The sequence below is a fragment of the Nerophis ophidion genome, unplaced genomic scaffold (genome assembly GCF_033978795.1).
Source record: "Nerophis ophidion isolate RoL-2023_Sa unplaced genomic scaffold, RoL_Noph_v1.0 HiC_scaffold_46, whole genome shotgun sequence".
In the NCBI taxonomy this organism is placed as follows: domain Eukaryota; kingdom Metazoa; phylum Chordata; class Actinopteri; order Syngnathiformes; family Syngnathidae; genus Nerophis; species Nerophis ophidion.
In genome coordinates this window covers 404490-429859 of record NW_026906968.1, presented here as the reverse complement: position 1 = coordinate 429859, position 25370 = coordinate 404490, and the positions used below count along the sequence as shown (strand labels likewise).

The window sequence follows — 25370 nt, the reverse complement described above, 5'->3', positions numbered from 1 at the left end:
GGGAGAAGGTTTGCTATCCTTGACGATAACCCACAGTTGTGACAAAAGCAAAAGCTGAACGGACAGCCGGTAAGATTACGCTTTATTACCCAAAAATATGTAAAACTATTGACAAAATACTGGTTGACTTTATTTGGAAAAACAAAATTCAGTATATAAATAAATCAGTTCTAATGAACAATTACAATCAGGGTGGTCTAAACTTTCTTGACTTCACTACACTAAACAACACCTTTAAAATTAATTGGATAAGACACTACCTGAAAGACCCTACCTCAATTTGGAACTTTATTTCTCATCATGTATTCTCTAACCTTGGAGGCCTAACATTTTTGCTATTGTGTAATTCTAACATTGACAGGATTCCTGTTGCACTCTCAAACTTCCACAAACAAGCCCTTCTAGCATGCTCTCTTTTATACAAGCACCACTTCTCACCTACCAAATATTTCATCTGGAACAATAAAGACATATGTTACAAAAGGAAATCTCTTTTCCTCAACAATTGGTTTAACAATAACATTATTTTAGTGAGTCAGCTTTTCAATAAGGAAGGTCAACTTTTTAATTACCAAGAATTTCTCAACCAATTTAAGATACCTGTGACTCCCAAACAATTTGATATTGTATTTGATGCCATTCCAACACCTGTTATTATGTTGTACATTCCAACACCTGTTATTATGTTGTACATTCCAACACCTGTTATTATGTTGTACATTCCAACAGGTGTTATTATGTTGTACATTCCAACACCTGTTATTATGTTGTACATTCCAACACCTGTTATTATGTTGTACATTCCAACAGGTGTTATTATGTTGTACGTTCCAACACCTGTTATTATGTTGTACATTCCAACACCTGTTATTATGTTGTACATTCCAACACCTGTTATTATGTTGTACATTCCAACACCTGTTATTATGTTGTACATTCCAACACCTGTTATTATGTTGTACATTCCAACACCTGTTATTATGTTGTACATTCCAACACCTGTTATTATGTTGTACATTCCAACACCTGTTATTATGTTGTACATTCCAACAGGTGTTATTATGTTGTACATTCCAACACCTGTTATTATGTTGTACATTCCAACACCTGTTATTATGTTGTACATTCCAACACCTGTTATTATGTTGTACATTCCAACACCTGTTATTATGTTGTACATTCCAACACCTGTTATTATGTTGTACATTCCAACACCTGTTATTATGTTGTACATCCCAACACCTGTTATTATGTTGTACATTCCAACAGGTGTTATTATGTTGTACATTCCAACACCTGTTATTATGTTGTACATTCCAACACCTGTTATTATGTTGTACATTCCAACACCTGTTATTATGTTGTACATTCCAACACCTGTTATTATGTTGTACATTCCAACACCTGTTATTATGTTGTACATTCCAACACCTGTTATTATGTTGTACATTCCAACACCTGTTATTATGTTGTACATTCCAACACCTGTTATTATGTTGTACATTCCAACACCTGTTATTATGTTGTACATCCCAACACCTGTTATTATGTTGTACATTCCAACAGGTGTTATTATGTTGTACATTCCAACACCTGTTATTATGTTGTACATTCCAACACCTGTTATTATGTTGTACATTCCAACACCTGTTATTATGTTGTACATTCCAACACCTGTTATTATGTTGTACATTCCAACACCTGTTATTATGTTGTACATTCCAACACCTGTTATTATGTTGTACATTCCAACACCTGTTATTATGTTGTACATTCCAACACCTGTTATTATGTTGTACATTCCAACACCTGTTATTATGTTGTACATTCCAACACCTGTTATTATGTTGTACATTCCAACACCTGTTATTATGTTGTACATTCCAACACCTGTTATTATGTTGTACATTCCAACACCTGTTATTATGTTGTACATTCCAACACCTGTTATTATGTTGTACATTCCAACACCTGTTATTATGTTGTACATTCCAACACCTGTTATTATGTTGTACATCCCAACACCTGTTATTATGTTGTACATTCCAACAGGTGTTATTATGTTGTACATTCCAACACCTGTTATTATGTTGTACATTCCAACACCTGTTATTATGTTGTACATTCCAACACCTGTTATTATGTTGTACATTCCAACACCTGTTATTATGTTGTACATTTCAACACCTGTTATTATGTTGTACATTTCAACACCTGTTATGTTGTACATCCCAACAGGTGTTATGTTGTACATTCCAACAGGTGTTATTATGTTGTGCATTCCAACAGGTGTTATTATGTTGTACATTCCAACAGGTGTTATTATGTTGTACATTCCAACAGGTGTTATTATGTTGTACATTCCAACAGGTGTTATTATGTTGTACATCCCAACAGGTGTTATTATGTTGTACATTCCAACAGGTGTTATTATGTTGTACATGGCTTACACACCTCCTCTTTCTGCTGTAAAAATTGTGAATGATCCACTTGACACTCCTGTGGGGAAACTTTGCTTTGATCAAAAAAATAACAGAAAAATCCGGAGCTTATTCCAAAATGATTGTGTGTCTGTCTCCTATGTCATTTCCCTCTGGAATAATGTTGTAAATGACATCTGTTGGGTCAAAACGTGGTCCCTTCCTAACAGGTATTTACTTCCCAACAAAGTCAAAGAGATATCATTTAAAATCATTCCTGGTTATTACCCTGTAAAGACTGTAATGGTTAAATAGAAGAAGGACATTGATGTTATGTAACATGCACCCAGAGACTGTTAACCACTTGTTTTATACTTGTGAAAACACTCCATCACTATGGCAGGCATCTGTCGCTTCATCCTGGACAATATTTATGACAAATTTGTGCTTTGCTTTAAAGATGTGATTTTTGGTTTTACACTTTATGAACAAAAATTTGAAAAGGAATTCTACCTTTGCAACCTCATTATTTTATTGGCTAAGTTTTATATTCATAAATGTAAGTTTCTTAATACCCGACCAATCTTTTGTGCCTTTAGAAAAGATCTGGAACTTTACATTAAAACACTCTCTACCTCTAACAACAAAAAAGCTGTGAAAACAATGATGCTGTGTTCCAAATTTAAGTTGTTTAATGAATCTGAATGAACCTATGGCTTTGCACTTTGTTTGGATTAGATTAGATTAGATAGTACTTTATTTATTCCGTCAGGAGAGTTCCTTCAGGAAAATTAAAATTTTCAGCACAATCCCATTCAAGTTTTGACAAACATTACAGGGAGACAGAACAGGATCGCTGACGGGTCTGCCGGCTTCCAGCGCCCCTTACAAAAAAGATGAGATAAAGGTAAACAATGGGGGGGAGGGGGGGGGGGGGGGGAAATAGAAGATTAAAATAAAATTTAAAAAATCGGTCTTTGCCTGGGCCCTGGAGAGAAGGTGCAGACTGAGGCCAAGGGAAAAAAACAAATAAATAAAAATAAAATAAAAAAACAACTCATAACCATGGTACACATCCCTCTTCCATGTGTGTAAGAGGGAAACATCAAACGTTTATTGTATATATATATTTGTTTGTATTCTATTTTTGTTATTTTGAATTTACAACCCCCTAGCGCTGTTTTGTACTGTTTTCATAATGTTTTATATTGTTGTTTGGCTTACTGTTTGTAATTGTTGAAATGTATAAATAAACATTTTAAAAAAAAAAGGAAGGCAGCAGAACAGAGCAGTACTGCTTTGTAACGTCAAGTGTGCCAACTGTCGTGTAAACACAAATGATAAATGGGTTGTACTTGTATAGCGCTTTTCTACCTTCAAGGTACTCAAAGCGCTTTGACACTACTTCCACATTTACCCATTCACACACACATTCACACACTGATGGAGGGAGCTGCCATGCAAGGCGCCAACCAGCAACCATCAGGAGCAAGGGTGAAGTGTCTTGCTCAGGACACAACGGACATGACGAGGTTGGTTCTAGGTGGGGATTTGAACCAGTGACCCTCGGGTTGCGCACGGCCACTCTCCCACTGCGCCACGCCACATGGACTGAGAAAGACGTGAGCAGGACGCTAATAAGTAGTGATGGGTTGTACATCTAAGAAGGACAGCTCCAGACTTGAGAAACTGATCAGGCGGGCCGGTTCTACAATCGGAATGAAACTGGACTCACTGGTGAGGGTGGCAGAGAAGAGGACTGTGGACAAACTAGTGAGCATCCTGGATGATGCCAGTCACCCTCTGCATAGTGTTATCAGCAGCCAGAGGAGCCTGTTCAGTTCTAGACTGCTTCATCCCAAGTGCAGGACTAATAGACTCAAGAACTCCTTTGTCCCACAGGCCAATTAGACTGTACAACTCCTCGCTGGGGCGGGGGGGGGGGGGGGTACTAGGATGACAGGGGATGCAAAACAATAACAGTGCAATACGTTTTCATAACATGCTCACTACTGCCTACTCTGTCTTGTTATATTCTTATTTTACTGTTATATTGTTATTCCCATTGTTGCTTTTTAGTTTTTATTCTCATTATAATATTTCTCTTTTTTGTTTCCATTTAAACCCCCATTATTTACTTTTTACTTATATTTAAATTGATCTCAACTCTGTACACTGCTGCTGGAATTTTAATTTTCCTGAAGGAACTCTCCTGAAGGAATCAATAAAGTACTATCTATCTGTCTATCTATCTATCTATCTATCTATCTATCTATCTATCTATCTATCTATCTATCTACCTACTTGTGGAGTGGGATTTTTTTTTTAACATGCGCTCTGAATACGCACTGTTGATGGATTGATTGAAACTTTTATTTATTAGTAGATTGCACAGTTCAGTACATATTCCGTACCATTTACCACTAAATAGTAACACCCCAATAAGTTTTTCAACTTGTTTAAATCGGGGTCCACGTTAAGCAATTCATGGTAAAAAGTAACTGGGGGCGAGCTGGACTCGAACAACCGCCCTATGGGAATCAATATGAAAATTTGTGGTCCTTCACTCTACCAACTCAGCTACCGGAGAAATTAATCATTACTGTGTTTTAATGTAATTAATAGGATGGTTGTGTGGGCGGGACAATACCGGAGAGTCTCCAGTGGAGACTTAATGAAACGACAAGAAAATTAACACAAATACATTTTTTTCCGATATATGATCAAAATATTCCCAGACGGCGGAAATGATCTCCGACGACGAGAAATGACAAAAAAAAAACAAGGACAGAAGTGCGGCGATTCTGTTGGCAGCAGCATCTCCTTGACAGATGCACTTCCTTATAAACACAGTTTGGCGCGCAGGTGCCAGTGCGACACAGTTCGCGTATCGGTCACGTGACCCAAACAGCTCATGATTGGTCACGTGACTTTCTAAAGGCGGCACGCACACCGACACAAGGTTTGAGGTAGAGTCGGCACGACGGGTGGAAGCTTCCGGAAGGAGAGACGCGGAATTACCAAACATTTGGAGTGAATTTGGCGGCGGCGAGAGTGTCTAAATCTGTTTTGGCGGTTGAGCATAAACTGTTTTGTGACTGGATGGAGATGGAAGGGGATAGTGACGGGATGTATGAGGATAGTATGGAAATGGATAGGACTAGAGGGGAGAGAGGAAAGAAGGGGAGAGGAGGGAGTGAAGGAAAGTCGAGTGCTAAAAGAGTGCATGAAGACCATGAAGAGGTAGATAAGAGGAAAAGGGTTATGATGGATGAATATAAGATCATTTATACATTTAAATCAAACCAAGATATGAATGACATTAGTTTGATGACACTGGTTAAGGGATTAAAGAAGGACATTGGAGAGGTGGAGATAGCGAAGGTGCTCAGGGACGGACGGCTGTTGATTAAATGCAAAAATGGAGAGCAAAAGAACAAAGCAATGCGATTACAAAAACTGTGCAACAAAATAATAAAGGAAAAAATCGAAGTGGGAGAACGAAAGGGGGCAAGAGGAGTCGTGACAGGAATCCCAAGAGGAGAACATTTAGATGATCTGAAAAGAGAAATAAAATGAGGAACTGTCACTATGATGAAAAGAATGATGGCATTTAGGAACGGTGAAAAGACTGAGAGCGAATCCGTGCTAGTGCAATTTGCAGAGGAGGTCCTACCAGAGAGAATCATGATTGGGTATCTAAGCTTCTATGTTAGAGCTTACGTGCCACCCCCAGTACGTTGTTTCAAGTGCCAACGCTATGGGCACATAGCTAGTGTGTGTCATGCTAAGATGAGATGTGGACGGTGTGGAGGGGAGCATGAATATGGACAATGTGGAGAAAATGAACAGGTCAAGTGTTGTAATTGTGGCGGGAATCACACAGCAGCGTATGGGGGCTGCATCAGAAGAAAACAGGCAACAGAAGTACAGCAAATCAGAGTTGAAAGAAATATTACATACGAAGAGGCAGTTAAAATAAGAAATTAAAAAAAAGGCAGAACAGGACAGAAGGGAGAATATTTCAAGAAATAAAAAACAAGAGGCAGCAAATACAGGAATTTCCATGGACAAACTAGTTGTATTCCTGGCTTACGTAATAAACTGTACAGAACAGGCTAGAAACAAGACTGAGAAAATCAAAATAATTGTCAAAGCAGCAGCAAAGTTTTTAAATGTAAAAGAACTATCCTGGGAACAGGTGCAAGGTGAGCTACAGAGAGTAGACGAGACCGAGTCATGTGACCACAATCCAACGCCATGTTAATTGTTCAGTGGAATGCCAGAAGTTTGATAGCAAACGGACAGGAATTACAGGGATATATTAATAATATGAAAAATAAACCACATATAATATGTATTCAAGAAACATGCTGAAGCCAAAATTTAAAAAAAAAGTTAAAAATACGACGCCAGGGAAAGACCTGGTGAGTTATCAAATGATCAAAAATGTAGGTAGCATCGGCAAAGAAGTGGTCTTGAAATTATATAATAGGATATATGAAGAAGGAAAATGAGCATCTGAGTGGAAAGCAGCTGTAATAATTCCAATATGCAAGCCAGGGAAAGATCCGGAAGAGGCAGGAAATTATAGGCCGATAGCATTGACCTCAAATTTGGGCAAAGTAATGGAAAAAATGATTAATGAAAGATTAATATATTATTTAGAGTCAAAAGAAATGATAAACAACTACCAAAGTGGTTTTCGCAAAGCAAGAAGCACAAATGACCCAGCAGTGCAGCTGGAAGAGGAAATTAGAAAAGGACAAATAAATAAAGAAAGTATAATTGCGGTATTTTTTGACATAGAGAAAGCGTATGATATGTTGTGGAAACAGGGGTTGCTGATGAAACTAAATAAGATTGGGATTAGAGAAGAATGTACAGATGGATAAAAGACTTTTTAACAAGTAGAACATTATTAGTAAAAATAGAGAATGAATATAGCAGAGAATACAAAGTGGAAAATGGGACCCCACAAGGGAGTATAATAAGTCCAGTACTATTTTCCATCATGATAAATGAAGTTTTTAGTGAAGTGGAAGGGTTAGTGGAGGTGGCATTGTTTGCTGATGATGGAGTGATGTGGAAGAGAGGTAGAAATACACATCATGTAGAAAAGAAGATTCAAAAAGCGGTAAATAATATTCAAGACTGGGGGACGGCTTGGGGTTTAAGATTCTCTGTTGGAAAGACAAAAGTCATACATCTTACGAAGAGGAAAGTACAAAACAAGCTCCAAATAAAACTCTATGGAGAAAACATAGACGAGGTACAAGTATTTAAATATTTAAGAATATGGTTTGATAAAAATATGAACTGGTCAACCCACATCAGCAAAATAGTGGAGAAAAGTAAAAAGGTGTTAAATATAATGAGGGCTTTGAGGGGTAAAGATTGGGGGGCTGATAGGTTGACATTGAAAACAATATATATCACTTTAATTCCATCTGTTATTGACTACGGATGCATTATTTATCAATCTGCTTCAAAAACTCTACTTGAGAAAATAGACCGGATCCAGTCGCAGGCGTTAAGATTATGTTGTGGAGCTACTAAATCTACTCCAGTGGCAGCATTACAAGTAGAAATGAATGAAAAACCTTTGGACATGAGGAGAGATCAACTCTCAGCAGTTTATTGGGCAAACTTCAAAGGATCCAAGCAAGGACATCCAACCCGTCAAGTGCTAATAAACTGCCAAGAAAAAGAGAAGAATAAAATGAATAGTTTTGGGTGGATAATAGGAGATATATGTAAAAAAACACAAATTGACAATATTAAAGTGAGCCCTACAGTACCAATTCCTGCAATACCACCGTGGATGTATGACAACCCAAAGGTAGACATGCAGTTACTGAAGAATAGACATTTAAATAGTTACCAGATAGAACATTGGATTGAGGAAATGTTTTTTGATAACATCATGATATTCACAGATGCATCAAAAACTATAAATAGTAAAGTAGGAGCTGCTGCAGTTATCCCACAAGGAAATATAGTGTTGAATAAAAGAATTAGTGATAAACTATCTGTTTTTACGGGGGAATTGGTAGCAATTTATATGGCAGTTAACTGGATAGAGGAAAACAAAGCAAGGAAAGTAGTCGTGTGCTTGGACTCCAGCAGTGAATTGATGAGCATAAAAAACATAACATCAGAAACAAGACTAGATATAGTTTATGAAATAGTTCAGGCAATCTACAGGATAAATAAAGCGGGTGTCACGATCCGTGACTCGGATCGTTAATGGTTTTGCCCTTTTTATGTCTTTGTTCATGTTTTGTTTCTGGACTCTGCCGATCCTTGTTTGAGCACTTCCTTGTTTGTGTTAGTCACCATGGCAACGTATTGTGTTCCTCCTCACGGGCTCCTGTCACACACCTGTTTCTAATAATTATTTGTGTATTCAAGCCCACCTGGTTCCTTAGTTCGCCCTCGGTCCATTACTTGCTTTTCGCAACACGTCACGTTTTGTATCCTTGTGCCCCTCGATTATTTTGTGCTAAGTTCCACCTTAGCTTCACGTGCGTGTGGCACGTCGTTTAATGTTTTCTGTTTCCTGCTACGTTTTTAGCATTAACTTTCCGTGCATTGGCACGCGCTTTGTTTTTCCCTTTTTTGCACCAGTGTTCTTTTGTTTTATTATATTAAAACGTATTCTTACCTGCAATCCTGCTGACTGGTAGTGTGTGCATCCACGAAGTGGCAACTCCGCGCAACAAGTGCGCCGAACGCGTGACAGAATGGACCGAGCCAAAAGCCACTTCGCACTCTCCAGCCCCAGCAAGAACAGGTGTTCCTCTCCGATGAGGAAAAATCGGAGATCTTCCGGGAGCTCCGAGCAGACTCTTGTCCATGGGACAGCGAGGACGACATTGAGCTGCCGGAAGAGGATCTCCCAGCCGAAGCAGTGGTGGCCTGGGAGCTATTCATGGCGAGTACAGCGGACGCGGAGGAACGCTTTCGCTCCCAGTCTCAAGCCACCCCGACATTCCCCTCAGCGCGCTGCACGCCGCGCGGTGACGTCACACCACCCAGGAGGAGAGGACTCCAGCGGCGACCAGGCGCCGCGCAGGGTCGTGCACAAAAGGAGTGCAGGACTTTCCCCTCAGCAGCGACTGCCAGGTGCTTTCCATGTGGCTTTTCCTCCCCGGCACCTGCTGTAAATCTGCCTGAGGGACGCGTGCGGTGCCAGCTCCCAGGCTTCCAAGCGCCCACCCTCCCATGCCCTCGACTGCCTCCGAGCTCACACAAATCCCCCCCCCACCAACTCCATCTGGAATCTGCTTCCTGAGGGGGGGGGGGGGGGGGGGGGGGCAAGGCTGATGGCGTGTCAGTGGCACAGGCGGACCTCCTTCCATTGAGGTTGCTGCCTGCCTTGCCGCTGGCTCCGCCCGCTTCAACAGACAAGCCACCTGCACCAGTGCCAGCACCACGTCAACCTCCAACGCCAAGTCCACGGCTAAGGCTAATCCCAGTACCGGCACCACGCCAACCTCCCGCGACGGCACCACGCCGGACTCGACCTCAAAGTCTAGATGCAAGCCGGCCTCCGAGTCCAAGTCCAGGTGCAAGCCGGCCTCCGAGTCCGAGTCAAGGTCCAAGCCCGAGTCCGAGTCAAAGTCCAAGCCGGCCTCCGAGTCCGAGTTCAAAGTCCAAGCCGGCCTCCGAGTCCGAGTCAAAGTCCAAGCCGGCCTCCGAGTCCGAGTCAAAGTCCAAGCCGGCCTCCGAGTCCGAGTCAAAGTCCAAGCCGGCCTCCGAGTCCGAGTCAAAGTCCAAGCCGGCCTCCAAGCCAGCCTCCAAGCCGGCCTCCAAGCCGGCCTCCAATACGACACCCGAGTCGACGTCGGCGCCCGGGTCCACGCCGCGCGTCAGGTCCGGAGCCGCGTCGGATGTGGGTGTGGCCGTGCCCAGGTCGTCGTCCTCGCAGGGCGCTTCCACCTCCAGGGGTGTGGCCGTACCCCGGGCGTCCTCCTCAGCGGGTGCTTCCACCCCCACGCCGGCCACGGTGGTGGCCCTTCCCAGGGCGTCCTCCCCGCAGGACGCGCCCTGGCCCTCGTCAGCCACGGATGTGGCCTCTGCGGGCCTGCCCGCCTAGACTTTTGTGGCCGCGGCCGCCGCCTGTGGTGTCCTCGGTGGATTCGGGACACGGGACTTTCCAACCCTCCACCGGGTCCTCCCTCCGCCATCCCTTCTCTTTTGGACTGTCTTGTTGTGGGGGGGGGGGTTCTTTGTATTTTGGGGTTTTTGGGGCATCTGGGACCTTCCCCTTGGGGGGGGGGGGGTAGTGTCACGATCCGTGACTCGGATCGTTAATGGTTTTGCCCTATTTATGTCTTTGTTCATGTTTTGTTTCTGGACTCTGCCGATCCTTGTTTGAGCACTTCCTTGTTTGTGTTAGTCACCATGGCAACGTATTGTGTTCCTCCTCACGGGCTCCTGTCACACACCTGTTTCTAATAATTATTTGTGTATTCAAGCCCACCTGGTTCCTTAGTTCGTCCTCGGTCCATTACTTGCTTTTCGCAACACGTCACGTTTTGTATCCTTGTGCCCTCGATTATTTTGTGCTAAGTTCCACCTTAGCTTCACGTGCGTGTGGCACGTTGTTTAATGTTTTCTGTTTCCTGCTAACGTTTTTAGCATTAGCTTTCCGTGCATTGGCACGCGCTTTGTTTTTCCCCTTTTTTGCACCAGTGTTCTTTTGTTTTATTATATTAAAACGTATTCTTACCTGCAATCCTGCTGACTGGTAGTGTGTGCATCCACGAAGTGGCAACTCCGCGCAACAAGTGCGCCGAACGCGTGACAGCGGGAGGTGTGGTAACATTTGTCTGGGTTCCTGCTCATGTAGGAGTTGTGGGAAATGAGTTAGCTGATAGATACGCAAAACAAGCAAGCACTAAAACAGAAGTAAACATGGAGATTAAGCACAGTAAAGAAGAAGTGAAGAGCATCATTAAGATAGAACACAATAAAAAGTGGCAGGATAATTGGAATAAGGAAACAAAAGGTAGAGAGTTTTACAAAGTCCAGAGGAGAGTAGGTGTCATGAGAGGAGGGGGTAGAAATAGGAAAGAAGAAGACATTATTACTAGAATGAGATTAGGACATACATATCTAAATAGTTCACTAAAATTGATTGGAAACATACTACAGGGCTGTGTGATTTTTGCCACCAGATAGAAAATGTTGACCATGTCTTAATACAATGTAGGAAATATAATAGAGAAAGAGAAATACTGGAAAATAAGTTAGCAAAAGAAAATATTAGGTTAGAAGTGGGAGATATATTAGGATTGCATTCAGAAAACATAGGATATAAAGCAATATAAACAAATTTAAAAAAACACTGGGTTAAGTAAAAGAATATAGATTAGGGATTATATTTGGAATATATATGGCCTCAGTCTCCAGGGGCCCAGGCATAGACTGAAATGTATTTTTCCAGGTGATTGTGTATGTATGTAATGGGTTGAGTACACATTGGATTCACCTTTATCATTATTTCATAACAATCAACCCTTTTTTCACCCTTTTTTCTGTCGACCACATTTTTCAACCCACTTCAACCCATCCACCGGAAAAATCATTCAACTTAATTAGGACAAAAAAATTCCAGGTTTTCCCAATATTCCAGGAAGTCCGATTCAAACTGTTCCAACTTCAAACTGTTCAGCCTATTCGTTAATCACGGGCTTTCCCTTGACCAATTCCAAAATTTCCCAGAATTCCAAGTTTTCCGGCACATTTTTTCCCATTCAAAATGAATCAGCCATTTTTCAAAATTCCACCATTTCCACATTTTTCAACCGAGTCAAACCATTCCACCTTCAAAATATTCCACTAAATCTGGAAATTGAAATTAAAACACTTTTCAACCCACCTCAACCGTTCCACCGTCAGATCATTCCTTTATATCAGGACAGAAAACAAAGTTGTTTTTTGAACTAGAAAAAATCCCGGTTCCAGGAATTCCATAGTACCATTCCTCAATTAAAAATGTTACGACTTCAACATTTCTGAACCGGTCTGAAAAATTCCAACACCAACCATTTTAACTCATTCAGAACATTCAAATTTTTTTAGCATTTAAAAAAAAAATTCCCGCTTTCCCTAAAATTCTCAAAAAATTCCATGAAATTCCCATTGAAAGGAATAAAATGAAAGTTCCACAACGCCCACATTTTTCATCTGATTAGAACCGTTCCAACTTCAAAATATTCAGTGTGTTCAGGAATTGTGTGCTCCCTTTCAACACTTATTAAAATAAATTCCCGTATTTTCTGGAATTCCCCGTTTTTAGGGACATTTTCCCCTTTCAAAATTAATTATCCATTTTTCAAATTTCCACAATTCCCACATGTTTCAAACCATTCCTCCTTCAACACATTCAATTCATCCTGGAAATTAAAAAAAAACATTTTTCCACGTTCAACACATTTCCAGGAATTCACATTTTTTCCTAACCTTATTTCCAACCTTCTTTAGTGCAATGACTCCTTTCACATTGTTCAACCCATTTCAACCGGTCCACTGTCAAAACATTCCTCTGAGTCAGCACAAAAAAAGCATGTTGGTTTAAGAACTTAAAAAAATCCCAGTTTTCCCGAAATTCAAACTCTTCAACATTCAAACTATTCTTACATTCATACTACATTCTGTCAACCTTTCAGTTCAACTTCAGCATTGGAGAATTCACACACAATTCTTTCAGGAATTTCTTCATCTACTTAATATTATTATAATAATTAAATGTAGCTTCTCAGTTCTCACTGTAACACAATTTGAGTGTCTAGAAACACACTAAATTCATTCAATAATACTATTATTAATAAGGTAAACAAGTTATCTTTTGAAGGTGTAGTCAGTAATCTCATTACTTCTTCCCAGTTTAACTGTGGTGACACTATCGAAATGAAAGTAAAACAGATGTCATCTTTTTTGGCCAACATGCATGACCCCGAACGAGACAAGTGGTAGAAAATGTATGTATGGATGGATGGATGGATTTTGACTATGCTCATGCTATTTTTAGAACAGACATGTCTCTAAAGATGAATGTGAAAATCACAAATTATTGTCCACCAGCAGGGGGAGCTCATCACTAGTACTACAGCATGGAGGCTGGCATGTGGTACATTATTTCCTGTGTGTGTATGACTTATTCAGAGGGAGAACAGCACACTAGTATGGATTGCAGGAATGAATCTTAGGATGTTTTTATATGAATAAGGGGGATTGGACGTTGGCCTGGGAAGGCATTCCCCTGAAGGTCTTCTTCATGTGTCAGCTGGAAGTACCCTGACTGCTGTGAGGGGAAACTGATGAGATTGTGAGATCATATGTTGGTGCAGGACAATGTCTCATGTGACTGAGCAAAGCTGGACTTTTCTCAAGAATGTTTGTTTTCTCCTGTCCCGCAGACGTTGAAGAAGAACCTCTACCTCATGAGCAGGAGAAGGAACCACAGTCCCCCAACATACGCGAGAAAGAAGAGGTACCACATTCCCAGCACAGCAAAGAGGGAGGAGAGGAGCCACATCCCCCCCACATTAAATAGGAAGGCGAGACGCCACAGACCCATAATGTTAAACTGACCCTTCACATTAAAGGGCAAGCGGAGGACCCACTGATCTTACACATCAAAAATGAAGAGGAGGACCCACTGACCCCTCACTTTAAGGAGCAAGAGAACCTGCTGACCCCTCACATTAAAAAGGAAGAGGAGGACCCACTGACACCCTACTTTAAAGAGGAAGAGGAGGACCAAGAGCCGCCGCACATTAAAGAGGAAGAGGAGGACCAAGAGCCGCCGCACATTAAAGAGGAAGAGGAGGAAGAGGGCATCAGTCAGCCTAAATGGTTGGAGGAGTTCCCAGTGACTGGTGTCCCTGTGAAGAGTGAAGATGATGAGGTGAAAGGTGAAAGTGAGGAGAGGGGAGGGGGGGAGCCTCCAAGCAGCAGCTCAACACAACACATGACAACAGAAGCTGATGGAGACCACTGTGGAGGATCACAAGCAGACAAGCTCTTAGCTCCACTATCAGATAGTGAGGACACAACGTCACACTCTCCTGACACTGATGATGAAGACTCTAAAGATGATAAGACATGTCACACTGACAACACTCACTTCACATCTTCTCACTGTCACAAAACCTTTAAATACCATTGTAGTCTGAAAAGACACATGAGAACACACACTGGAGGAAAAACCTTTTTCTTGCTCAGAATGTGGTAAAGGTTTTACAAGAAGTACAGATGTGAAAGGACACATGAGAACACACACTGGGGAAAAACCTTTTTCCTGTTCAATCTGCAACAGAAACTTTTGTTGACGATCAAGCCTTGTAGCACACATGAGAAGACACCCAGGAGAAAAAGTGTTGAGTTGCAGTGTGTGTGGTGAAAGATTGTCTTCTAAGTAGCAGTGTAAGAAACACAAGTGTGCTGGTGAGAACAGCAGCAGCAAATGAAACTGCAGGATTTGAAATAAACTGTCCAGACTTTCATTTTGACTTTCTAACAACATCAGCACATATAACATCAATCAATCAATCAATCAATGTTTACTTATATAGCCCTAAATCACTAGTGTCTCAAAGGGCTGCACAAACCACCACGACATCCTCGGTAGGCCCACATAAGGGCAAGGAAAACTCACACCCAGTGGGACATCGGTGACAATGATGACTATGAGAACCTTGGAGAGGAGGAAAGCAATGGATGTCGAGCGGGTCTAACATGATACTGTGAAAGTTCAATCCACAATGGATCCAACACAGTCGCAAGAGTCCAGTCCAAAGCGGATCCAACACAGCAGCGAGAGTCCCGTTCACAGGGGAGCCAGCAGGAAAACATCCCAAGCGGAGGCGGGTCAGCAGCGCAGAGATGTCCCCAGCCGATACACAGGCAAGCAGTATATGGCCACCGGATCGGACCGGACCCCCTCCACAAGGGAGAGTGGGACATAGGAGAAAAAGAAAAGAAACAGCAGATCAACTGGTCTAAAAAGGGAGTCTATTTAAAGGCTAGAGTATACAAATGAGTTTTAAGGTGAGACTTAAATGCTTCTACTGAGGTGGCATCTCGAACTGTTACCGGGAGGGCATTCCAGAGTACTGGAGCCCGAAATGAAAACGCTCTATAGCCCGCAGACTTTTTTTGGGCTTTGGGAATCACTAATAAGCCGGAGTCCTTTGAACGCAGATTTCTTGCCGGGACATATGGTACAATACAATCGGCAAGATAGGATGGAGCTAGACCGTGTAGTATTTTATACGTAAGTAGTAGAACCTTAAAGTCACATCTTAAGTGCACAGGAAGCCAGTGCAGGTGAGCCAGTATAGGTATATATGTATGTATATATGTATATAAAGGTATATACAGTATAGGTACTGTATATATGTATGTATATATGTATATAAAGGTATATACAGTACAGGCGTAATGTGATCAAACTTTCTTGTTCTTGTCAAAAGTCTAGCAGCCGCATTTTGTACCAACTGTAATCTTTTAATGCTAGACATGGGGAGACCCGAAAATAATACGTTACAGTAATCGAGGCGAGACGTAACAAACGCATGGATAATGATCTCAGCGTCTTTAGTGGACAGAATGGAGCGAATTTTAGCGATATTACGGAGATGAAAGAAGGCCGTTTTAGTAACGCTTTTAATGTGTGCCTCAAAGGAGAGAGTTGGGTCGAAGATAATACCCAGATTCTTCACCGAGTCGCCTTGTTTAATTCTTTGGTTGTCAAATGTTAGAGTTGTATCATTAAATAGAGGTCGGTGTCTAGCAGGACCGATAATCAGCATTTCCGTTTTTTTGGCGTTATGTTTTGCAAAAAGTTAGCGGACATCCATTGTTTAATTTCATTAAGACACGCCTCCAGCTGACTACAATCCGGCGTGTTGGTCAGCTTTAGGGGCATAGCAGTGAAAGCTAATACCGTATTTGCGTATGATGTCACCTAGCGGCAGCATGTAGATGATGAAGAGTGCAGGGCCAAGGACCGAACCCTGGGGAACTCCACACGTTACCTTAACGTAGTCCGAGGTCACATTGTTATGGGAGACACACTGCATCCTATCAGTAAGATAAGAGTTAAACCAAGACAGGGCTAAGTCTGACATACCAATTCGTGTTTTGATACGCTCTAATAAAATATTATGATCGACAGTATCGAAAGCAGCGCTAAGATCGAGGAGCAGCAACATAGATGATGCATCAGAATCCATCGTTAGCAATAGATCATTAGTCATTTTTGCGAGGGCTGTCTCCGTGGAGTGATTTGCCCTGAAACCGGATTGAAAGGTTTCACATAGCTTGTTAGACGCTAAGTGTTTATTTAACTGCTCCACAACAATTTTTTCAAGGATTTTTGAAATAAAGGGAAGGTGAGACACCGGTCGGTAGTTTACCATGAGGTCAGGATCGAGGTTAGGTCTTTTAAGAAGAGGATGAATAACCACTTTTTTGAATGCTAGGGGAACAGTGCCCGAGGAGAGTGATAAGTTTATAATATTTAGCACTGATGGACCTAATAATACAAAGAGCTCCTTGATCAGTTTCCCAGGAAGAGGGTCAAGTAAGCATGTTGTCTGTTTTATTCCATTTACACATTGTAACAATTCCTCTAATGTTATTTCCTCAAAACGAGAGAAACTATTTTGGAGGGCAGTATCCGCCGTATATACCATCGTGTCAGTGTTAATAGAACCCCGTTGTAGCTGGGACGCATTGTCTTTAATCTCCTTTCTAATGACTTCAATTTTCTTACTAAAGAATTGCATAAAGTCATCAGCTGAGTGGGTGGAGCTACTGGAAGGAGTCCCTTGTTGGGTTAGCGATGCTACCGTACTAAACAAAAATTTAGGATTGTTTTTATTACGGTGGATGAGATTTGAGTAATATTTAGCTTTAGCTAAGGTAAGCATGCGTTTATAAGTTATTAAACCATCACTCCATGCTTGATGGTGCACCTCAAGTTTAGTCGTGCGCCATTTGCGTTCCAGCTTTCTACATAATAATTTCTGAGCTCTAGTTTCTTCTGTAAACCACGGGGTGCGCTTTTTTGGAGCCTTTTTTAACTTTAGCGGTGCTATGTTATCAATGGTTTCGCGCAGGGTGTCGTTAAAGTTGTTAGTGAGGTTATCAATAGAGCCCACATACTTTGGGAATGGTGCCATTACCGAGGGCAGTAGGTCAGCAAGAGTTGTCGTTGTGGCAGCATTAATGTTGCGGCTGCTATAGCAGTTATTATTATTATTAGTTTGACGAACATGTGTGACATTGTTGTTTGTCCAATAATCTGTTTAATATGTTTCTACATTTATAGATTTGATAATATGAAATATTGAAGTGTGACATATTTGTATTTGTAATTGTTAATAATCCCATAGATTATCACCTTTATATGATATACATATGTACTGGTTCACATCTGAAACATCTTCTGGACCACTTCAGGAAGCATATTATTATTTACTTTATACATCATTTGAACAGTTGTCTTTTATACAATTTTAAAATGTGTGACTTTATGAATCATTTGTTGGGTATCTGTAATCAATTTTATTAATCATATTTACTACTCTCTTTTGTAATATGATGATTGTGTTGTGATTTTTTTATACTTTAACTTAATATGTATGTACTTGTACGTTTATGCAATAAAAAGTGAGAGAAAATGGCTGAGTTGTTTGTGGAAGGATGTTTTGTTTTTACTAACATACATTTGTGGGTTAAAAAAAAATCCCCACTATTGTGTTTTAAACATACTTTACCTTTTTTTTTCTTTCTTTCTTTTTTAACATCCCCAAAACAATATCAATCAAAGTTTGGAATGTCAGGCAAAAGCCAATATTGTACATCATCTCACAGAGCTTTATTTTGCATACATTCATGAAAAAAAAAAGTTTAATTTGTTTCCCTATCACAGAACAAACAAGTGTTGTCTTCAATTGCAAAATATCTTAAAAATTATTTTAAGTTGTGAATCCGGGGCTTTTTTACTTAAATTAACTCTTTGGCGTTTGGAAGAATGGAAACTTTCAAATTATGTTTGTTTTTTTTTGTTCCAGAGAAAATACAATAAAGAAGAAATGGTAAAGAATTTATATATATATATATATATATATATATATATATATATATATATATATATATATATATATATATTTACTGGAATTACAATATTTTGAACAAATGCCTTTATAATTGTTTAAAATATTTTGTCTGTTTGCAGGTCGTACTTAATGAAATCTTCAAATAATAAAATACTTTTATCATTCAAAAAGTGCATCAGTGACCAAATGCCTTTTTCAAACCATTGCTGTTCAAAGATGGATTTGTTTCTCATTTTAATATAAGAACAATTCCATAGTGGAGTATTGTGTGTGATGAAGTTGTGTTTGTAAATTAATTTCCAGTACAACAACACTTGCTGGTAGGGATGGGTACTGTTCACTTCTAATTCCATGTTTTATGTGTTATATATGTCAATATATTGTGTGTTTGTATTTTGCCAACATGGTAGAATCACATGATAGGCAGGTTGTATCATGTTTTTCTGTCACCTTGAGGAAATGGCATAAAGAGGAAGATGACAATATAATGTCACTTGGACAATGATGTACGGAACAGAGGAGATTTCGTTCATTTTTATTTTTGCTTTTAGGCAATTCTTTTGTAATATTATTTTTTCACAAAACCTCTCTATTATTCAGCTATGGATTTCTGGTAGCTGCTTAAAAATAATTAATACGGAAAGCTTTACTTTAATAAGTGTATTGTTTTCCATTGATAAACACAATTGGGAACTGACGTTGCCAAGAATGGAACTCACGTCTTGTAGAATAAAAGGCCAACGCGCCAACCTTTGTGCTATCAAAGTTTTGTTGACGTTACCAACAACAATCAGTAATCTAATGTTTATGAAATGGACATCAAGTTTGTTGTTTTGATTCAGTTTGTCATCCTTCTTTGATTCTAGTGGCATTTAAAAAACTGTTTTTATTCTCTCTCCATATTCCCAACTGACCACAAGACTCAAAAGACAACATTTTCGATGGAGCTTGGGCGGTTTATCACTTGTCGAATTTCCCGGCAAATCTGTACTGCTTCCTGAAGCGGTCACGGGGCTTCTTACGTCATCATTTCTGGCTCCTCCCCTGAATGAAATAGGCCTCCATACACGCCTGGTGGAAACACCCCCTCCATTAGTCCACACACGCCTCCAAGCCTCCGCACCATCGGAAGCGGACCAAGGATCGCTGGCTGACACCGATATATCAATTTAATAGCATCACACATTGATAGAAAGATAGAAAAAAATGGAAAAAAGACCATAGAGCTGGGCGATTAAACAATGTCACTAGACATAAAAGACATAAAATCGAAACCAATTAAAAAACAGTCATTTGAAAAAAACAAACATAGGGCTGGGCTGTAAAACAATACAATATATATAATGATAGACACATGACTGATGTTAAAAAAGTAGGAAAATGGCCAATAGGGCTGGCTGATAAAACTAGACAAGGACTGGGGAGGGGAGCGAGAGAGAGAGAAAGAGAGAGAAAGAGAGAGAGAGAACCAGACTAATGAAGAGGGAACGTGCGCCCTCCTGTGGACTTCTGCTGCAACTGCACACACAAAGAACTTCATTACTTCCAAGTGTGCCTTATTTAGTGTCCCAGACTACCAATTCCTCCTTTACATGTTTAGTGTATAAGTATTAATTAAACAACTGTATTCCGTCCTACGTGTCTGTGTCCGTGACGTAAACAAGTTGACAGATAGTTAACATGAAGATCCCAAGGAAATGGAAGAAAGAGTCCAGGCCTTTTATCTTTAAGAAGCTTTAGTGATTTTCACAGAGAATGCACTTTTCCTTTCTTCTTGTCTAATTGGTCATTTCTTTCTTTGTTTTCTCTTTTTCTTGTATTGATTTTGTTTTCGTTTTGGTTATCTTTTTTGTTTGTAAAACTGTATAAAGAGACACAAAATATATGTCAAATAAACACTACTAAGTAACAACATATCCATACATTTTTGCTGCATAACAAGTTTTCACTCACACACACACACAGACACACACACACACACACACACACACTCACACACGCACACGCACACGCACATGCACACACACACACACACACACACACACACACACACACACACACACACACACAGCCCATACAATAGCATGTAAACAGTGCTCATAAATGTATGTAAATAGTCCTAACACTCAATGAATGAGATGTACATATGGAATGCTTGTAAACAACACAGGATAATATAGATGATATACTGAAGAGGAGAGACACAAACATTCTTTAGAGGAGTGAGCTAGCGAGCAAAGAAGCTAAATGCTAAGTAGCAACAAGCTAAAACAGGAGAACAAGCTATCTCCACACAGTACTATTTTTTTACATTTACACGCACACACAACGTCTTCATGTTACTCATAAAAGACACAAGACTTACAGACAATGTTTCCAAGGCACTTCGTGGAAGAAACAACAAACTTTAAGCGCTGAATCACGTAAATACGTCTCGTGTGTAAACAAGTGAGCGTCAGACTGCCACACGCAGACATCCGGAAACAAGAGGAAGAAGCAACTCGCCTTCAAAATAAAGGTTCCTTCTTAATACCGAATAATGTTACATCACATAATCTGTGCCTCCATGTACACATATGTGTCCTTTATTAGACTGTATTAAATAGAGTGAACATCGTTAATAACTGTTTGCATCCGGTTGTATTAGTCTGAGCGCACTTTGATGCTTCTTTATAAAACGATGCTTTGGCTTCTCCGGGAGAGGAGTCCTCCATATTTGACCTGACCTCCTCCCAGGAACTGCAGTCCTATGTAAATGACGCTCGCTGGTAATAAAGCCAGTTTTGGTTCAGTAAAGCGTCTCCGACGTCTGTTTGGATCCAGTCGCTCTGCCGTGTCGCCCTTCTGTCCGGACCAGGATGACAAGACCAGAAATACACTTCAAAAGCTCCAGAGTTTTACCTCCAAAAATAGAGAGATAAGACAAAGTCAGAGTCAGTTCCACAAAACACTGAAAGGGATTGCCGTGGTTGGGAGAGTGGCCGTGCCAGCAACCTGAGGGTTCCTGGTTCGATCCCCACCTTCTACCAACCTCGTCACGTCCGTTGTGTCCTTGGGCAAGACACTTCACCCTTGCTCCTGATGAGTCGTGGTTATTGCCTTGCATGGCAGCTCCCGCCATCAGTGTGTGAATGTGTGTGTGAATGGGTGAATGTGGAAATAGTGTCAAAGCCCTTTGAGTACCTTGAAGGTATAGCAGTATGAACCTTTCAAGTCATGGCTGCAAACTGCCAGTAAGAAGAAGAAGTAATAGAGCTGGTTGCTTGTTTCTCTCGTGAGATCTGACAACATGTTTAAATAGAACAATTGACAGGTTGACAACATCCAAACAAACCAAGTCATCTCCAATACATCTCAACATTACACACATCCTCCAGGCTGAGTTAGTCTACATGATGAAGTAAGCTGGAAACTACATGTAAGTCATATAAAGAAAACATTTACAAAATTGACTGCGATAACAAATAGAACAAAATACATACCCGCAAATATTAACTACATTTATTGTACCCAATTGTATTTGAATCATACATTGTTTATTGCATAAAAGTCTGGGGACATACATATAAAACAATCACACAACAATATTCATATTACACAAGAGAGTAATAAAGACAGTTAATAGAATGGATTATAGAGATCCAACAAATGATTCATAAAGTCACACATTTTTAAATTGTAGTAGGGACAATTGTTTAAATGATGTACAGTATAAAGTAAATAATAATATGCTTCCAGAAGTGGTCCAGAAGACGTTTCAGATGTGAACCAGTAAATATGAACTAAGAGGGATTTATGTGTACTCAAAAGCAAAGGTATGAACACATGTAAAACAAATATGTACATCATATAAAGGAGTTCATCTATGGAATCATCTACAATTAGAAAACAAAATATGTAACACTTCATTGTTTAAAAAAACTTAAATAAAACACTTATGAATAAGTACAAAACTGAATTATAAATATCTACACTTAAAATGTTTATTGTATGTAACATATTTTATGTAGTTTATTTTCACCCTTTCAGTCAAATTATTGTTTATTTTAAAATACACAAATGTGTATATTAACTCATGTACTTGACTGAAATAAAAGCACTAAACTGAAGTGTCTAATCTATAAATGTTAGAATCATATTAACAAGATTGTGTTACACAAACAACAATGATGTCACACATGTTATATGTGCTGATGTTGTTAGAAAGTCAAAATGAAAGTCTGGACAGTTTATTTCAAATCCTGCAGTTTCATTTGCTGCTGCTGTTCTCACCAGCACACTTGTGTTTCTTACACTGCTACTTAGAAGACAATCTTTCACCACACACACTGCAACTCAACACTTTCTCTCCTGGGTGTCTTCTCATGTGTACTGTACAAGATTTTAGGTGACGACAACTTTTGTTGCAGCTTGTACAGGAGTATGGTTTTTCACCAGAGTGCGTTCTCATATGTAATTTTAATTGCTGTCTTTCTATACAACTTTTACCACAAACTGAACATATAAAAGGTTTTTCACCAGTGTGTGTTCTCATATGTACTTTTAAACTTTGATTTATTACAAAACATTTACCACATTCTGAGCAGGAAAAAGGTTTTTCTCCAGTGTGTATTCTCATGTGTGTTTTGAAATGGTCCTTTCGATTAAAATCTTTACTGCAGATTGAACATGAAAAAGTGTTTTCTCCAGTGTGTATTCTCATGTGTGCTTTGAAATGCGGCCTTTGAGTAAAATCCTTACCGCAGATTGAACATGAAAAAGGTTTTTCTCTAGTGTGTGTTCTCATGTGTACTTTTAAACTTTGATTTATTGCAAAACTTTTACCACATTCTGAGAAGGGAAAAGGTTTTTCTCCAGTGTGTGTTCTTATGTGTACTTTTAAACTTTGATTTATGACAAAACTTTTACCACATTCTGAGCAGGAAAAAGGTTTTTCTCTAGTGTGTACTCTCATGTGTACTTTTAAACTTTGATTTAATATGAAACTTTTACCACATTCTGAGCAGGAAAAAGGTTTTTCTCCAGTGTGTATTCTCATGTGTGTTTTCAAATGGTCCCTTTGATTAAAATTTTTACTATCAATCAATCAATCAATCAATGTTTACTTATATAGCCCTATATCACTAGTGTCTCAAAGGGCTGCACAAACCACCACGACATCCTCGGTAGGCCCACATAAGGGCAAGGAAAACTCACACCCAGTGGGACATCGGTGACAATAATGACCCAGTGGGACGTCGGTGACAATGATGACTATGAGAACCTTAGAGAGGAGGAAAGCAATGGATGTCGAGCGGGTCTAACATGATACTGTGAAAGTTCAATCCACAATGGATCCAACACAGTCGCGAGAGTCTAGTCCAAAGCGGATCCAACACAGCAGCGAGAGTCCCGTTCACAGCGGAGCCAGAAGGAAACCACCCCAAGCGGAGGCGGATCAGCAGCGCAGAGATGTCCCCAGCCGATACACAGGCAAGCAGTACATGGCCACCGGATCGGACCGGACCCCCTCCACAGGGGAGAGTGGGACATAGAAGAAAAAGAAAAGAAACAGCAGATCAACTGGTCTAAAAAGGGAGTCTATTTAAAGGCTAGAGTATACAAATGAGTTTTAAGGTGAGACTTAAATGCTTCTACTGAGGTGGCATCTCGAACTGTTACCGGGAGGGCATTCCAGAGTACTGGAGCCCGAACGGAAAACGCTCTATAGCCTGCAGACTTTTTTTGGGCTTTGGGAATCACTAATAAGCCGGAGTCCTTGGAACGCAGATTTCTTGCCGGGACATATGGTACAATACAATCGGCAAGATAGGATGGAGCTAGACCGTGTAGTATTTTATACGTAAGTAGTAGAACCTTAAAGTCACATCTTAAGTGCACAGGAAGCCAGTGCAGGTGAGCCAGTACAGGTATATATGTATGTATATATGTATATAAAGGTATATACAGTATAGGTACAGGTATATATGTATGTATATATCTATATAAAGGTATATACAGTATAGGTATATATGTATGTATATATGTATATAAAAGGTATATACAGTACAGGTATATATGTATGTATATATGTATATAAAGGTATATACAGTACAGGCGTAATGTGATCAAACTTTCTTGTTCTTGTCAAAAGTCTAGCAGCCGCATTTTGTACCAACTGTAATCTTTTAATGCTAGACATGGGGAGACCCCAAAATAATACGTTACAGTAGTCGAGGCGAGACGTGACAAATGCATGGATAATGATCTCAGCGTCTTTAGTGGACAGAATGGAGCGAATTTTAGCGATATTACGGAGATGAAAGAAGGCCGTTTTAGTAACGCTTTTAATGTGTGCCTCAAAGGAGAGAGTTGGGTCGAAGATAATACCCAGATTCTTTACCGTGTTGCCTTGTTTAATTGTTTGGTTGTCAAATGTTAGAGTTGTATTATTAAATAGAGTTCGGTGTCTAGCAGGACCGATAATCAGCATTTCCGTTTTTTTGGCATTGAGTTGCAAAAAGTTAACGGATTGTTTAATTTCATTAAGACACGCCTCCAGCTGACTACAATCCGGCGTGTTGGTCAGCTTTAGGGGCATGTAGAGTTGGGTGTCATCAGCATAACAGTGAAAGCTAACACCGTATTTGCGTATGATGTCACCTAGCGGCAGCATGTAGATGCTGAAGAGTTCAGGGCCAAGGACCGAACCCTGGGGAACTCCACACGTTACCTTAACGTAGTCCGAGGTCACATTGTTATGGGAGACACACTGCATCCTATCAGTAAGATAAGAGTTAAACCAAGACAGGGCTAAGTCTGACATAAAAAT

The 25370-nt window shown here is 40.1% G+C and overlaps 1 protein-coding gene across 1 annotated transcript in view; it reads right to left on the bottom strand.

Moving 5' to 3' along the window:
* Positions 1-21056, bottom strand: part of LOC133546879 (zinc finger protein 62 homolog) — a 29416-nt gene extending 8360 nt beyond the window's left edge. The window contains exon 1 of the mRNA XM_061892732.1: positions 20925-21056. Coding sequence (XP_061748716.1) covers positions 20925-21036 — 112 coding nt within the window. The 5' untranslated portion in view covers positions 21037-21056. The remainder of the gene's footprint in view (positions 1-20924) is intronic.
* Between the last annotated feature and the right edge of the window lie 4314 nt (positions 21057-25370).